Source organism: Mycteria americana, chromosome 6, assembly GCF_035582795.1.
Source record: "Mycteria americana isolate JAX WOST 10 ecotype Jacksonville Zoo and Gardens chromosome 6, USCA_MyAme_1.0, whole genome shotgun sequence".
In the NCBI taxonomy this organism is placed as follows: Eukaryota; Metazoa; Chordata; class Aves; order Ciconiiformes; family Ciconiidae; genus Mycteria; species Mycteria americana.
The window spans coordinates 15,255,635-15,273,876 of record NC_134370.1 but is presented as its reverse complement, the minus strand read 5'-3'; the positions used below and the strand labels follow the sequence as shown (position 1 = coordinate 15,273,876).

Sequence of the window (18,242 nt, the reverse complement as noted above, 5' to 3'; positions counted from 1 at the left end):
CTACTCTTTTAAGCAAGCTTACTGTTCTCCCATTTCAGAGGAGCTGCTCATCTGTGACACACACCTTAGCTCAATGCAAAAGAAATGGACTTGTTCAACCAAGTCATTCCTACCATCAGTCCTGTCTTCTTCCTGCAAGTGACCTTCCTGTGTACTGGAAATGTTACTGCTTAATAAGATCATTAAATTAACATTTAAAAGGAAATCACTGTGTTTCTACGACAGACAGAAATCACTGTGTTTCTCTGACGGTGTGCTTACATTTGCTGCATGTTGCCATCTTAAATTGGTCCTAAGATGTAACAAGGTCAAATACAACCCTTGACTGCAGTGAGGGTTATCATGGGTTCAATGGGCCCAACTGCCTCAAACACTTGAATATTTCAAATTTAGCTGAGTGAAATACAAAACTGTGCAAGTTACACAGTAAGCTCGTTAGAAGACAGACTACTTTTCCTGAGAGAGGTCTAGCACATCTGTGGGCCTCACAATATATATTAATACACATTGTCTATACTGCCCAAGTAATCACCACTATATATATACTATGGAATACAGAAGCTCAATCTGAGAGGAGAAAACAAATATGTAAAAATACTACAAAAATACTAAAAAGGCAAGGACTATGGAAGAAACAAGACTGTCAAGACTCAGATCATAGTAACCGTGACAGAGGGCTCCTGTATCTCTTAATAATCTAAAAAGCACCAGAATCCTAAGAGTTAATTTTCCTCATTAAACTAACACCATTAAAAACATAATAAGCAAACCTGTAATGTTCTTAAACAGATAACTAAAATCAATAAAACAGTTATCAAAATCTTCAAGCATTATTATACCAATGGCAAACATCAACAACATGATACAACATTCAATGCACGTAGTCTTTTCTGTCCTTTAGGAAAGGAAAGGTTGATTGAGCTATAGATAGGAATAAGCAATCAAAAACTACAGCTAATGAAGAAAGCAGTGACTGACAAGGCAATTCTGGGGAGTGAGCTAGAGTTGGAGGGAGCAAAAGGCAGTTAGGTGATGAACAACATTGTGAGAGTGACACCAGAGCATCATCTGGAAAAAGGAATTCCTCTGATGCAGGACAGTAAAGGCACTTCCCAGGGAAAATGGTAATAAATACACCTGTACATACTCTCAGAAGGTGAAAGTGCTGCAAAGCTCCCCATTATGTGAAGCAGCCTCCAGTCCCCCACTCTGTCCATGAAGCTGCTGCACTCCTCCTCATTAGCTTCCTGGGAATTTGACCATGTTACCAACTTATCCATAAAACATCACTTCCCAACAAAACACTTCTCCAAGGAAACCCTGCTCTGTCTGAACTCACCAACCATGGTGATGCTGCCCAGACGCAAAGAAAGTGGTTCATCAACAGCTCCAGCAGAACCTTTCCAGAGAAACTGTAGGGCTCTCTGTTAAACAACCTGTGCATCTTGTTAACGTTCCACCAGAGAACGGCTGTGGTGGGACATGTGGCCAGCTGCTCACAAAATGCCCTCACTCAATTTCTTCCTTTCTGTATTTGCCTCTCCGTCTTAGATTTATCCCTACAGACCTCCTTTTAACTCTCCGAGTCTAAGGAAACAAGCTGAAGCACCAGTAGGAAAAAGGCTGAAGAACAGGTGTCAACCTCAGACTTCATCATCCCAAGTCTCTGTTGAGACAGTACTGCAATAGGATTAATCTGAATGATTCTTTTCGGCAGGCAGTTATTCCCCTTACCTCTCAAGCTCTAGATTTTGCTTCCTTGACATCTCTTTGAATAAAACTAAACTACTAGCTCATTCATGCCTCAGGTCCCTTCCCTATTTTTCTACCACTCCACAATATCTGGAAAACGAGAGCCTTCTCCTTGATACACGAACTAAACAGAGACATGGGAAACTGGACTCCTGGAAACAGGAAAGGGACAATAAATGTTCTCCAGTTACCATCATACTCATTGCTCAAGATAAATTTTCCTGTAATTAGACACACAGCTGGGAACAGACTGAGAGCTCACCAAGCCCACCTTGACAGCACCCTACACCACAGCACATCCTGCATCAATCAGTATAAGCCACAACCCACTGACATTTCTCGTAAGCTGTGCGAATGCCTGTTTCAGTAACATGAGCTTCCGGGCAAACAAATGGTCCACCTCCTTCAGACCAAGTATGAACAGGCTAACAGTGCTGCAACTATGGCAGCACATTCGGGGAAGATGCCCCAGCTATGTGCATTACTAGATGAAAAAATGTATTTCAATATTGTACTCAGGGCTGGTCGCTCTCTCTTGTATCTTGTTTACTTCGGGCATCCGTGGGGAAAAAGAGTAGAGAGAACAGATCAATATTTTTTTCTGCAGCTGCATAACGAAAAAATAGTTTTAAACTTTCCTGGCACATCCCTCTCCCTCAGACCTGGTTGCTGAGACCATAACTGGAGATAATTTATGTGCCACGGTGATGCCATGAATTCAGCTATTTGCCATGCAGTGTCTCCTGTGCCCAGCTCTTTCACCCAGCTGAGAAGGGCCCAGTCTTCAAGCATCCCCAACTCTGTGACAGGTGAAGAGGCAGAGCCATGAACCCATTTTCAGAGTGTCCTTGCCCAATGCACGTGGGACAACAGTAAAACCAAAGCACATGCTACAACTTATTCTGATTTCTTTTTCTCTTTCTTACTACCTGATGGCCATGTCTCTGCCACCATGCCAAGTCCCCAGCTCCAGAGGACCATGTTATTTTAATAGTCCATGTTCCAACACAGGCAAATACTTCAGCGGCACAGGACAATCGGCACCCAGCGCTCGTGGATTATGCAACCGGGGTGGAAAGAAAACAACCGAAGGTTTAAAAAAAACAGAAGCCAGTTGACAGCATTTCAGCCTCCCCTTAATACCATCACTTGGCTTAACATTATGCTATTGAAAGGTAAAAAGCAGTACCCCGGGAGTGAACGTTGCAAGCCTTCAGGTCTGTGATGAGTGCGGACGTCCCTTACACAGTACGTGCTAGGAGGGAAGCTGATCTGGAATGAGCAGGGGTTGTGCAGTAAGGTATGCAATTCTCATGCATTTGTGTGGTTGTTTTTACCTTTGCTGCCAAGACACATACAGTAACAATTTTATAGCCTTCCTGAAAAGGAAAAAAAAAAAAAAAAAAGGAAAAAAAAAAAAAAAAGAAAAAGATCTCTACAGAGGCTCCAGCTTATGCAAAATGCTGCTGCCAGGATTTTAACTCACATGAGGCAGATGCAGATTCAGAGTGTCACTCCAGTCTTGACGGAGTTACACTGGGCTCCCCTGTTAAAGAAAAAAATCAGACTGATTTTAAAACTGCAACAGCTCTGTGCCATGTGGGACTGTATCTGCTGGAGCTCTGTCCTCTGGTAAGCTCAGAAACCGGCCTGGCAGCTATTCCAAATACACTTACAACTGATTTATAGAGGAGGCACAGTTGGTAATCGTGCATCCTGCAGGCAAAATTCTGTCCTCATACCCACAAAGCAGTCTTAGATCATCAGCTCAGTGATAATTAGGAGGAAGAGGCTACAAGCACATTGCCCAAGTGACACAAACCCTTCGAGTTTCTCTCAGATGCAGAGCAACTGGTTCAAGAAAGGGTCTCGTGCTCTTTTTGGGGCTTTGCCATTATTGTCCATTCCTCAGTTGGTGAGAGATTACTCCTTTCAGGGCACTCACTTTCTTTCACACCACAAAACGCCTGCACATGTCAGCACAGGAGACTCGGGAGACTGAGTCAGGAGCTACTCCGGGAATCTGAGAAGAGAATTTTGCCCTACATCTGAAGGCACTCCCAGCGAGAGCCTTGCACACCAGGTCAGTCTGACGTAGCACGTCTAAATTCAGTTACATACTTGAACACGCTTCCGCTTGGGCTTTTATGTGCAAAGCATTGCGGGATAAACTGGTACCAAACCTGCACATAGTGCTGCACCGTATTGCAGTGCACCGGTCTGCAAGCACACACAGTAAGAAGACCAGACCTATTCTGCAACTTAAAGGTATGCACAGGGTAATCAGGAATAACTTTGACATCCAATTTACGCTAAATACAAAGCTGAATGAGTTGGAATGATGTTGCAAAAAGGACCCACAGAAGTATGCAGACCTCCTGGAAGAATTCTCTGAAAACAAGTGTTTAAAGCCTGTTTTGTTTCAAAATGAATAGCTGGGGAAGGCTGTAGTGCATGGGATGGCTCTGTTTAAGCTGTGGGGAGGAGAAAGCCCTTCAAGGGCTGCCCATTTCTTTCCTTGTTCCTCCTCTGCACAGACAAAGATTTCAAATTCAGGCAGGGCAGCTTCTCACTGAAGATGTAACATGGTTTCTTCCAGGGCTTGTCGATGCTTCTTACAAGCTAGTCATGGATCATAGGAGAGAAGCAGGAGCTAAAGTTACAATAACCACTCCTTTTTGCACTGCTTCAGCCATGTCACTTTTGTGAGATACATTTGCTGTCTCAAACTGCACACCTGCAAGCTAGTCCTGCCTAGCCATTTTATTTCCGACCACTACGGATTTGGTGCTGGTAAAAGCTCTAAATTGAGAACAGTGGCAACACGCTGATTTCCCACACCCCTGAGGCAGCTTTCAGGAAGTAGCTCCTCATCACCAGCACCCTGGTTTAGGAAGGGAAAGATGAGCTCGGAAGGTTGCTGCAGTAACAACAGAAGCCCGCAGAGTGAGCAGCTCCTCTGGGGACAGAGGCAGGGCGAGGACTACTAAATGATGACCTGAAGTCTCATTCATCCCTGCCCCCGGTTTTTCCCCATCTGTCACTCTCTTTTGCCAGTGTGCTCTCCTATGACGTCCTAGCATCTCCTGAAGGAGTTTAATCCCTTCCATCAGCCAACTCCTCGCCTGCCTTCCCTCCCATCTGGAAGCCGAGAGCAGCCCAGGGAAAGATGCTCGCAGTGCCCCCAGAAACAGCCCCGCATTGGCAGGGGACTTACCGGGAGCAGCTGCTTTCTGCGGCTGGTGCATCGCCTGCTCTGACCCTTTGGGCACATACCACCTCGACTTCTTCCCCACGCAGGGGCTGAGAGCACTGTCTGCACTGTGGGCTTCCCTGTCCTCGGCCCTGGCCACTGAGAGTGTCTTGGGAATTGAAACACCTTAGTCTACCCACACTGTTTTGGCTGGCAGATGAAACTAATTGGCTTTTGACTTCCAGGTGTCCAGATAAGATCAGTATTTCTCAAACTAGAGGTGATGACCTCCTCCAAAGGGTTGCAAAAAGCTTTAACAAACACTCAATCTTCAGAAATTTTACCCGCTATCTGGGTTCCCCAGAGGTCACATAAGGACAGATAAGCCAAAAGGTGGACAGATACTGCAAGGAGTTTAGCCTTTTCTCTGAAGCACAGGAAATGCAGCCCAATCACTTTGTGTTAAGTCTTGAAGAAATGAAAGTAAAATAACTAGAAACAGGTTATTTCAGTTGCTGCTTATTCCCCAGTGAGTAAGGCATGCAAATCAAGCAGTTAGGGACATATATGGACAGGTGGGTAGCTAGTATCCAGATTTATATACATCTCAGGCACAACATGCATAATTAAGCTTGTGCAAATACATTTCTGAAATTATACAAACCTGACAAAGAGCAGGATCAAAGTGCTGCTCATTTTAAATGTTGATCCATATTCTGAATTGCACCACAAATAATGTATTAGAAATACATTTGTATCAATGTTGTCCTGATGAAAAGTGCTTAGTTAAAGCCTTGAGGACCAAGATCCCCTTTTACAGCCCCATCCCCTATAACAGTACAAGTATCTATGTATCCTGCCTCAACAATGTCTATCAAATGAGACCCTAGACTAGTGTCCCAAAATAGGATAGATCTATCCCCAGAGCCCTCCATTCTGTCAACAAGTCCTCTGTACGAAGCCCCAAAGCTGGGCATTTAGTGCCAGCTACCGCCAGGATGTCTGTGACAGTCACCCCTCCACAACCAACCAGACTGCTGACTATTTCACGCAATCACCAAATACTCATTCCCTGACACTTCTGATCACACCCAACCTGCAACTCCAGCTGAGAATCCAGAGAGAAACAGTGAGTGACCAGTCCTGGAGCTGTTTGGGACATTGAACTTAGTTAAAAAATAACCCCACTGAAGCAACAACACCAATTAAACACACTAGTAAGTGTTGGGCAGGCATTCCACATACTGCCATAGTTTGAGGAAAGTTTGTCTCAGCTGTAGGGCCAGAGGTCTGAGGATCCCCAGAAGTAACCAGGTAGTGAAGAATGCTATCTGACCTCTATATAGATACCCTGAAAGGACGCTCAGTATTATCTTCATAACCCGTTACAGAGCAATGCCAGTTTTCATACATAGTCAGAAAAGAAGAGGATTTATGCTCTAGAATACTAATGACTTCAGCTTCTGTGTTACGGGGTCTTTTCTAACCAGGGGAGATGTTGTCAGGCACTGTCACTGAAACATAACGAAAGGGAAACGGTAACGTTTCAAGCTACCCTGCTCTCTATGTTAAAATAATTCATTACTTACACAGGAAGGAATCTGAAATGTCATGTTTAAGTTTCACACCTGGGTGTTAGCTTCCCTTCGGTTTTGACAGCGGAGTCAGAGTGCTCAGCTCTGACGGGAGCCCAGACTCACTCCTGGCTTGCACAGCCTGGCAGGTGCTCCCATTTTGCACTGGAAACACGGCACAGGATTTTCTTTTCCATGAGAACTGGAAACACTGCAGAGGTACCTGTACTGCGGGAGCCTCTGTACAAACAAGCTCAGCTGGCTTGGCAATCCCAGGAGCGGGGGTAAGCACAAACCTCCAGCTCCCCTTGCCTTGCATTTCTCTTTCCAAAGACCCATCAAGTGTTACCTCAACTTCTGCCACGGCCACTGCAGAGATTTCACTTCACAGCATCCTCACCGGACACGAAGGGAAAAACAGACGCTCCTGTTTAAAGCCTTGGTTGCGTATAGCACTGGTTTCAGTTCACCCCTGCCCACGTAAACATGTGCCTGCTATGTGCCTCCCTGCGTGCAGGGCAATGGAGTCGTGCATGTTTGTGCTGTGCCCACCTGGGAGCTCAGTGCCTGTAAACAAACTGACAAAGTAGTAAACGTGCCTAACTGTAACCGCAAGAAATCCCAAACGAAACCCATGGGACAACTCATATGTTTTCAATTAGGAATGTGGTGAATCACTGACTTGCCATTTGTTTATGGACTCGGCTGAACTGTGACCATAAGGGATTTGTCTACGGTCAAAACAAGTTGAAAAACAGCCAGGAACAGACCCCAGTCCTCTTGTCTCTTGGGTTTTGATTTTAACCACTAGACCATAAATAAAAATGCACTGTATTATGCAAAGCAGAATTGTAGTATTTCAGCCTATATTTAAACTGAGTTTTCATAGTACCAAACAAACAAAATGGGTAGCAACAGTATGTTTTGTTGCTTTGAATTCACTCAATTTTTCAATCTGAAATGAGAAGAAACTGCTGCCATATTGATCATAATTTTCATCTACCCAAAGAAACATTTTCAAACACAGAAGTGTTCTGTGCAGTAAGACAAAGCTGAGCTTTAAGCACACTTCAATATTTAATGTACCTTTTCTATTTCACTAGAAATTATGTATTTGTAGTGATCAGCAAACAAGACCTTGACAAAACCTCCAGGTGCGTCCCAGGATATTCTCGTATGCTTAACACACAAGCTGCTCTGCCGTGCATGAACAGCCAGATCTTGCACTAAGCCTCTTGCGGCCACAGATGGTTTTGACAGTAAATCTGATAACAGGAAGCAAGGCAAGAGTCACTAATCATCAGAGGGTTGAATCTTTTGGATCTGAGCTTTGGTGGCTCCTCAGCACCCTTTTCTGACAATGCCAAATACAGCGTTCTGGGTGGAAACCAGCACACGCCTATAGAGAAGCACAGAGGCTCTGCAGTCCGCAACTGCAGCAGTGCCCATAAAGCAGCTATGCACCCACTCTGCAGCCTAAGAGCCATGGAAATTTCCTTACCTCTAATGCTCCTGCAAACGTCCCCATGTGCAAAGCACAGCTTTCAGCTCTAAAACCTCTAACCTGGAACCGTATCAGCTCCTATTCTCCCACTCTGCATGCTAAAAGGATCTGTAAAGACAGGATTTGTTGTTGCTTCAAGGACTGACACAGTATTGTATGTTCAGCTTGGCTCTGAGTTACTGGGTCTACACTTCAGGTTGTTTTTAGTGCTGTGTTTCTACTTGTTTTAAAAACAAAAGTGTTGTCAAGTATCATCAGCTTTAACTCTTCCCAAAGCAGGCTTATTAGTGCTCTCATTGGTAAATTCCAGATATTTTTAGCTTTCTACTGCTGCACTTTGTTTGCCTTCGATGTAACAAAGATTTGGGCTGTTTGGATATGCCTCAGAGGCTGGCAAAACAGAGCTTAGTGTTGGAAAGATTTCTTCTGCTGAATAAAAATGCATGGCTTGAGGTAACAACAACAGCACTGAGGTCACATTTTGCATGTTGAGAGAAGCAATTCAGACGGACTCTGCATTTCAAGGAAACTTCAGTTTGTCTCTTTTAATAGTTGACATAACATTCCTTTGCACTGGAATAATATTTTAAAGATGACTACACAGTCACCTGTTCTTTTATGGGAATTTTTTATGGTTTCCCTGACACAAGAGAATCCTTTTTTGTGCTTAACAAGTGGCCTTCACAATTTACCTCTCTCAGATACAGCCCACTGGGAGTCATAATCCCATACTGGAAATATCCCTGCATTTCCATGGAAACAAACTACTGTGCCAAAATACGGGCTTAGTTCTTCAATGAAGACTTCTGAACAGGGAAGAAATAGTTGCATGGGCTTCATGTTCAAACATAATTTGCTAGCATCTAGAAATAAAAAGAAAATTACTTAAAGGTATAATAATCATTTACACACTATATCTAGGCATTATTCAGCTGTATCAGTGTCCAGACAGATCCAGCTTCTTAATTTCTCTCCATAGTCACTTAAGAGAGTCAGCCTCAAAAGCTACACATTTGTTTAACAGTGTGCACCTGGGCTTCTATGTAGCACAAGTGCCCATGCTGTCAATAAGCCACATACATAAGTTTTTCTGAAGTGTGCTAAAATAAGGCATTCACAAAGCAATAGCACACATGTGATCTCAGAGTTAAAGCCTTCTGTACTCTCAGCTTTGGTTCCTCCTACAGAGTAAGCTGTTTGTGTCATCACAAGGGTATTTGCAACTTAATAGTACTTCTGTTGTGGTATTAAGATTACTAGATAAGGGGGTCTATTAGAGTGAAAAATACCTCCATATTTCCATCCATCTGGCAAAGACAAGAACTGGCCGTTGGTATACTAACAGCCTGCTGACCCAGCTTGGTGTTATTCTCATGTTTTTAAGAGCAAGAAAACAGAATATAGCAGCTTTTGAAACTTTCCTTACACTGTGAAGACTTGTTCTTTCAGCAGCTTCTGTCTAACACTCTGATTCTCCAAGAATCCACAGACAGCAGATTAGCAGTTTGTCAGTTGGTGATTTACTGGGATGGAGCAAGCAACACATGCTTTCTCCACTCCTCATTCCCAATGCCAGCATGCGAGATCCCACAGCTCCAGACCTTGGTTTGCTCATTACACAGCTTTAAATGGTCAAACTCCAAAGAGCAGCAACACAAAGAGAGCAGGGACAATAGCCACTCGAGCACTGCACTGGTATTTGAAAAAACATCAGGCTCAAAGCATACTAGGAACAATTTAACTTCTCCATTTGCCTTTAGCTTTAAAACACTAATGGCTAAATCAGCCTCTGAAATCTACAAAATCTGCACCTGTTAAACTGGAAATGTGCAAATGTGAAAACACAGACAGCAGATGTGCAATAGCCAAGGCATCTCTCATTTTTTGCTAGGACAGTTTGAAGGCTACTGTTGTCACATCTACCAATTCCCTTCTCTAGCCACCATACTATTTCTGTACAACACAAAGAATTGTATCATCCAGAGATCAGGGAATGAAGCAAAACTGCTTAGTATCTCCCCAAAAGAGCCTCAAAGCCTGTAGTCCTTACATCATGATGGAACTAAAGACAAACCTTTAACCTAAGCAGGAGAGCCTCGTTAGAACATCTCTATTGGAGCCCAGTACCAATAAACAGACAATAACAGTATCTGAACAGAAGAACAAATATTGCTTTGTAGTTGCAAACATTACAAGCTCAGCAGCTTTTTGAAGTATTCAGTTCAATCTTTCATGTATAAAACTCCCACGTTTATACTTTGTTTTTCATCTGTGCAATCCAGAAATTTTTTATACAAGGTACAAATTCATTAGTCCCATTTCTCAGTTGTGGAAACTGAAACACAGAAAACTGATACAACTCAGCTACCGTAAAAATACTAGATCGATTGAAGAACCAGTTCTCAATTCAGCTGCCACCTTTTCTCCCAGATCACACACAGCAACAAGCCAATCCTACCTTCTGGTTGAATGTATCTTTTCCAGAGTCAACAGGTAAAGAAAAACATTTCAAAAATAAGATGTGGGTGTGAAAAATTTCCCTCTCCTCCAAACTGCAAAGATGGCTTAGACACAAACGCCTACTTGAGGAAGGGGCAAAACCTGTTTCCTCATGTTGCACTTTGGAGTAAGTTGGGAAAGACTAAAGCTGTCTTTCCCATGATCTTTTCCCATGTGATGAGAAGGGAAATGCTACAGCTGAAAGCATAAGCAATTTTGCAATAAAATCTTTGCAGTGCACCAAATCTTGGCACTAAGTTGCCAATGTTTCCAGGACACAAGCTATATTGCAATCAGATTATGTTGTATTAATCATATTTGCACACAATAAAAACAGTATTTTTCAAGCCTCGTTTCCCCTTCTTTTTTATTGAAACAGCTTTCAGCAGCCAAAGATAATTTTATTATTGATTTCTGGAGAACGTGGAAGCCGCAGTGATTTAAGTACAGGAAAAGCATTCCAAATGAAAGCATCCTGCCTACTAATATTACATCTTGTCTACCTCAGAGATAGAAGGTAAAACCTTCAACGAGGCCGTAACTTTTGGAGAAGGAGGGTAGTCACTGAGGAATCTTTTCAAGCACAATTGAGTTTGTAATTCTTATTAATTCCCTCTCCATCTGCCAATGGCCCGGTGTGAAATTACAGCCAGTTTGAGAACGTCACTGCTTTAGCCCTGCTCCTGTCAAGGGACATCTATCAATCACCTCATTGTGCAACCTGTCCCATTTAGGACCTAGTAATGCCAAGGCCTCTTGCATTACTTGGATCCAGACCTACTAATTACAAGTGTAGCTCACACTGAGAAGAAAGCAGCCAAATAAAATGCTGTGTGAAACCAATCTCTCTGCTGCATTTCCAATGGGCCTCACCAACTCCTAGTCTCAGGTGAGTGTTGCAGTGAAGACTCTCTGCTGACATACCTTTATCTTTCTTCCTGCAGTTTCCAGTAAACACAAAACAGAGAAGGCTGTAAATCTTTTGGATTACGTGGAACATTTTCCTTTACCAAAGCATGGGCAGTTTTGACAGTACTAGTAAAACAGGAAGGCAGACCAGAATTGTTACTGACTACTGGTCATCTAGCTAGTCATGATGAATAAGGAGAGATGAATCATTCTCTATAATGATAACAAAAGAAACTACTATTTAGCAAACAAAATGCTCTACAAAAGGACCCTCAAATCTCTCTAACTTAAGGATTTAAACAGGAATTTTTCAAAAATTCTCAGTTCTGCCCTGAGAGCAAATGCAGCCCTTCACAGGTATTTGCAGATCCTGGTGTAACACCGTCGCTTCCAGGGAGCAAGGGAACCCTGGTGAATCGGCACGGGCCTCGCTCCCTGGCTGGCAGGCAGCAAGGTCAGCAGCAGAGAACGAAGGGCTGCTGGGGCGACGGCTGCGTAACATCACAGAAACTTGTCTTAATCTCCACTAACAGCAAGGGCTGAAATAGCTGATGACTCTTGCTTGCATCAAGCCCTCCAAGATTTTAAGCAGCAACTATTTAACTATACGCACAAACCACAGTCAAACCCTGCTGTTCTTCCTGCTCCTTTGAGTTTCCTCCCAATAACACCTAGCTTAAAAGAAACATTCTTTTATGTACTAAATGTGATTCACTAACACAAGCAAACCAAACAGCTTGAATAGGAAGGGGACAGTCGGCTCCACATACAACACAGATTTCTGAGCCTCTAGTATTAGTGTATCCAGCACATAAACCTAGGGAGACTTGGGAGTTTCCATACGTGTAGGAGATCTTATTCACCCCATGAGGATGCAACAGCAATCCTTGATGGGAAAACAAGGAATCTAAAACCTGTGAGAGTTATTTCAATCTGCTTTCATTTTATTTTGAGCTCGCAGCATTAAAATTAATTCTAGTTGTAATCATAGTGGCTACAAATTCAGCAATTTAATGTCCATAATTTCTCAGAAGAGAAGGCTAAAAACTTCAGGCTCTTTTCTTCAAGACAATAAGACTTTGTTTGCCCAACCCACCCATTAACAGTATTTCTCAACCCTATGCAAGGAAAGAGACAAACACAATAAGAGAACATAGAAGTTATTAACAAGAATTCAAAGTTTAACCTAATTTTGACTTGAAAGCAAATAAAACCACTGTGGCAATGCTGTATCAGACAGCCTTGAATTTTTTCAATTCTGAGTTAAGTGGTCCTTTAATTTAATAAGGCTCAGAAATACTACCCTATAAAACAATGCATGAAATCGTATTTTATGTGCAATGTAACATGATGATACTAAAACTGCTGTCGGTTGGCAAGCTGACATTCTCAGTCATGCTAGTAGTAGAACACATGATCACTGCAGCATGTGTGTAGTAGATGTTACAATGTACTTCAAAATGAAAATGCCATGTCCCTACCCAAATTAGATTCTTCTAGGCAGAAAACAGTGTTATTGTAAGTAGGTTTGTGTCCTTGAACTCATAAAGTACAAGAACAAAACTGTCTCAAGCTTCTAAAGTTCAAAATAAGTCAAGTGATTCTGACTTCCCTGGTACTGAACCACCTCCTAAGCCAGACTTTTGGTGCTACCAGTGGCCACTGATTTGGGAAGACAAAAGAGAGAAGAGTGACAATGTGTTTTCTTTTACCGACACCACAGCCTCCTCTTCACAAGATAGGTAACTCAAGATGTTCCAAAATAATCATTCTTCTTCTGAGATGTCAAAGTATATGACTGTCAGCTATGGGATGAATGTCATCAGTTTATTTCTGATGTGAAAGTTCACAACACAGAGTGGGGAAAGGACGTGGCATATAGTTTTTGGCAGGGTCAATGGCTCCAACTGCCTTCAATCACTGAATATGAAGATTGTGGTTGGGATATTTTTAAACAACTTTACAGAAAAGTGACTTAGCAATATCTGAAAGTAAAATGCAGAAAACTAGATGAGGAGCTGATGACACTGGAGATGCTTCTGTTCCTCTTCCTTGGTCTATTTACATGTCTTGAATGGTCTCCAAAAGGCTTCTGCTCAGCATGCACCATCTGGTATGCAGATACCAGTTCCAGATGTTAAATTACAGCTAAACTAGCTTTTTACATTACTTTTTTTCTGTTTTAATCTAGACAGTAGCATGTCCATGTGAAACACTGTGTAAGGGATAACATGCCCAAACAGAAAACACAAAAGGGTCTAAAGAATGCACTACAACACACTAATGTAATACTTCACTTGCCCCACTTCTTCATTATCATTTCCAATTAATTAATTATAAACATAATCACATTCTAACACTACACTCTTTAAATCCCCTGCAATAAACAAGTAATTTTTCTTGTGTGTAACAGTTATATATAGCAAATAATGGTCAGATAACAAAAGCCCACATGGAGAAGAAAGGATGACTCCGAGACATAGGAAGACAAACAGGTAATTTTGTATGTTAATTTCCCAGTGAAGTGAAAAAAAGGGAAATAGTACTTACCAGGCATAATGTTTTTCATCTGCAAAAGGCTTTCCAACCCAATTACATTCTCACAGCTCCTTGTAAAATGATCTGCAACTATTATCTCTGTTGTACCACGCAAGAAGTCATAGGACAGCAGCTTACTCCAGAGCGGTCCAGATTTCCAGTTTTCTGCTCAGACCACATCCCGTTTCTTTTTCTGCACCATACCCTGTCACTCAACTCCCCTGAATGCCTTTGCCTGCTTAACTGTAGCACTGTGATCTTTCAGCCTTGGAAGCCCCAGGTTTCCATGTCCCTGGGTACCATTTTAGGATGCTTGAAACATTCACATTTTTTCCTCTAATCAAACCAAGCATGATTTTGTGGGTAACACCACATTTGCTCTGTGTTTACAGGAACAAGCAACACTTGAGTAAAATGAACAGTCGGAGAAGTGAGGATAGTGCTGAAGCTCTCCTTCTGTCAGAATGAAAGTTAGCAACACGCTTCACGCTCCACGCCAGCCCCACTGGGATCACCTGAGTCCTTGGGAAATGCCGCCAGTTTGCGAAAGGCACAGAAGTTGTTTTTCCGTTACCGAAGTGAAACCCACAAGTTTTTTTTTTTTTTAAGCATTTGTTCCTGAACAACTGTTTTGTGCTCCTTAAAGGCACTGCCACAAGGCTGTCACAGCTGGGAAACACAACCACTGAAAGCACACGCTTGCAGTCAGATCCAGCGCAGATTAACAATGATACACTTCATGACTTAAAAAGTGGCAGGAACTTTAAACAGATGTACAAATGAGGTGTTGAACAACCAAACCTTTTATATATAACTCCTGCCTCATGGATAACTGCTTAAAAGCACAAAAGCAAGTGATCTAAATATAAACTGCAATTACCTGCCACAGCCTCTAAAACCGCTCCTTGCAGCACTGTGTTGAACCATGAGCACATGTAAACCTTCCTGCCCTTTGCTTAGCCACTGACCCCGGCTCCTGTGACCCTCACACTGTCCCTAGCCACATTACTCATCTCTCATTCCTTCTCAGTAGACACAGTAACTAGAGGACCATAGTTGACATACTGCATTAACCTATTATTAGGTGACCCTGACACTCTACCTCACATTTTCTCAGTTTATATTCACAATTCTAAATTGAAATAGCAAGGGTGATAGGAACTTTTTATCCACAACCTTGGAAGTGGTAATGAGAAAGAAGGCAGGATTATACATGACATCCTCAGTTACTGCCTGTGTGATACTATAATGTAGGAAAGTGGAAGTGGGCTTTTTATCTCTTCCTTCCTTAACATACATAACATTATGCAAGTCTGATTATGCAGGAAATGATAACTTTACCCCCCTTCATCAAAAGTCTCAGAGAACTTGCCTGTCGAGTATTTGAAAGATGGAGAAGTCATGCAAAAAATTTTATGAAACTAAAAGGTCTTATGCAACCTCCCAAAGCCTATCTGCCACAAAGAATGGGCAAAGCTTTCTAAAGGAACTTGTTCAGATGATGTAAGACACTCCCCCTGCCTTGCCTCTTCTCAAAATGAGTCACTGATGTGGCCAAGCAAGGAGTGGGAAAGAGGAAAACCTATTAAAAAATGACCCTCCCAGGACACAGAAGAACCTGCTGGCTAAAGGTGTAGCCCGCCATATGCATCAAGGATAAAAGAAATCACCTCATTATTCAAAGCCAAGCTTGCACCAGGGGCAATATCAAAATATAGTGGAATCTAAGGAAGCAATTAGACTTATTAAGCTTTGGTTTCCTTGACACCCATAATCACTTGAAACTGTACTACAGCAACATGGCTTGTGACCAAATACAGCTTGCAGATAACAAATTTAAGGGAACCACCTGAAATCAAAGTGCAATGAATAGTGAACGATATATTTGCTAATAGAAGAAGCACCTGCTAACCAGAGTAGCCCAACCAGTAACTGTTTTTTGCTCAAGAAGAGGCAATATTCCAAACTAAGTCAATGACAAAAAAAATTAAGAAGATACTCACCAGCAAGTGTATAATCCATATCGAAACCAAAGCACTTTATCTTTTCCATGGCTAAACTTCTGTTTACAAAGACCCTGTAAAGAGAGGAGAAATAGCACCATAGGTATGAGCATTTTCAAAATAATCGCGTTTTAGAACAAACACATTCTGCCAGCTCTCAGGATGTCTGGCTTTCTTAGGTCAAAATCAGAAAATATACCTGAAAACAGAGGCATGTTTCATTTTTTGCCATGACTTCTCCTGAAGCAAAGCCATGACTTTGCAGGGTTATTCCAATTATTGGTATGCTGTCTAAAGACATACACGCATGCATGCACACATACACGAGGCTTTGCATGTGACCTGCAAAAATTCCTAAGAATAGAAGTGCAAAATCTCCTGAAGCAGAATTCAGAGCTCAAGTGAGAGGAAACTGGAAGCAGAGGATGGGAAGCAATACAATTTGCTTGATTAAAACAAATTATTACAAAGAGGTAACAAGGAAAGGAAAAGAAAATAACATTTCTGTGAATAAACTCACAGCATTTGAGCCCTCTTTGGAACTGCATCTGGAAATTCAAAGCAAACCTAAACAGAGCCGTTTCCACATTTACACCAATAGCGTTAAAAACATTTAATAAAGCTCTGAAAAACAGCAACTGAGATAAATTTTCATCCACAAGAATATGCTATTTCTATTGTGAAAATTTTTCTTTTTATTTATAACTCCCCTGCAACTCCTTGACAAAACTGCTGTTCTTTAAATTCCACTTTTACTATTAATGCCTATTGCAATGAGAATCTAAGCTGAATGCTTCTAGGCCCTTTTTGATTACAACATTTTAATACACCATATTCAATTTAGTTCAAGTAAATAACATGGTAAAGAAATAGGTCAGAGAATACAACAAAAGCTTTTCTTGCTTCCTGTTCCAGCTACTGCAGTAACTAAGCTGCTTATGTTTCCTTTAAACCAGAACTTTAAACCATATAGCAGATCTGTAATTCAACAGGACTTCTCTCCACCTTCTGTCTTATCTGAACTTTAAGAACGAGAGTCAGAACTTGGCTGCGGGATGGAAGCTGAGCTTCTCAACACTGATCTCGGACAGAAATCCCATGTACTGCTCAAGCTGTGATGCCGAGACAAAACTCTCCTGTATGAGAAAAGTCCCAGAGCCTTCACCTGTACTCTGATTTCATTATGTGAAAATTCTCCAAATATTTAATAAGTGCATTGCCCTCAGCAGAGTAATTATCCTCTTAAAAACTGAAATCGGCAGCACTGCCGTGGAGGAGTGGCGCAGGGACAGTGATACAGCAATGGAGACGGCAAGTGCAAAACCAAGCACTCATACGTTCTGAAAAGCTGAAAGAAACCACTGGCAGATTCTCCTCCGCACGCACGTTCTGGGCAGGTGGCCGGCATAACGTGCCCATTTAACTGCCCGTGTCAATCCACCACAGCTCGAATTTTAACAGCAAACTGCTAACATCAAACTATCACACTTCTATGCAAGTCGTCTTACCTCATCTCTCACCGATGTGCTCCTTGTTTAGTTCGCAGCAGTCTGATTCATCTACTTGTCTGACTCATATTACACAATTCCTTTAAAACTTCCCTAGTACCGATGCAATTTTGCTTGGATCTGATTTGACTTCAGAAGATCATTATGTCTGAACCAAGCCTTAAAGTACTGTATATCTTCTTGGACAGTGTTCTAGAAAACACATCTGTGGCTAATTTAACCAGTCACTGGATATCGTTGTTGTTCCACACAAATCCACTTGGAATACAGTTTCTCTGGCAATAGTATACTTTCCCCCTAACCTTGCGCACTCTCTCTGGGAGTCACAGTTTCCTGGCAAAGTGCCTGCCTTTGACAATGGGGCTTGTCACTAAGGGGCCTCAGAGGTTATAGATGACGCTCTTTTCTGATAGATTTATGTATTACCTAAACAAGACAAAGTGATGGGAAAAAAACTGGGAACTGGTAAAGAAATGCCTTTTGGAAATATGAGATGGGATCATAAATCACTAAAATTCACTCCTGCAATAGCTGGCTTTTGAGGAGGTGGAGCAAATTATCCGAATCTGCAGTTTGAATCCGTGTTTGTCTTCTAACATCGAGACAGCTCTGATTTACAAGAGGCCAACACGAAATGCTATTTGGTACTAAACACAGTCTCATACTTCATATAATGAAGCTGATTATGTTCTGTTGCTGCTGATGCCAGGAAGCATTATTTATTAGCTAATTCAAGCACAAGATTTCTGATCTCATGTTTGT

The 18,242-nt window shown here is 42.0% G+C and overlaps 1 protein-coding gene across 1 annotated transcript in view; it reads right to left on the bottom strand.

Annotated features, from left to right (window-relative positions):
- The window catches only part of NT5C2 (5'-nucleotidase, cytosolic II), a 63,244-nt gene that overhangs the window by 14,986 nt on the left and 30,016 nt on the right, over positions 1-18,242 (bottom strand). Inside the window, exon 3 of the mRNA XM_075504629.1 lies at positions 15,973-16,046. Coding sequence (XP_075360744.1) covers positions 15,973-16,046 — 74 coding nt within the window. The remainder of the gene's footprint in view (positions 1-15,972; positions 16,047-18,242) is intronic.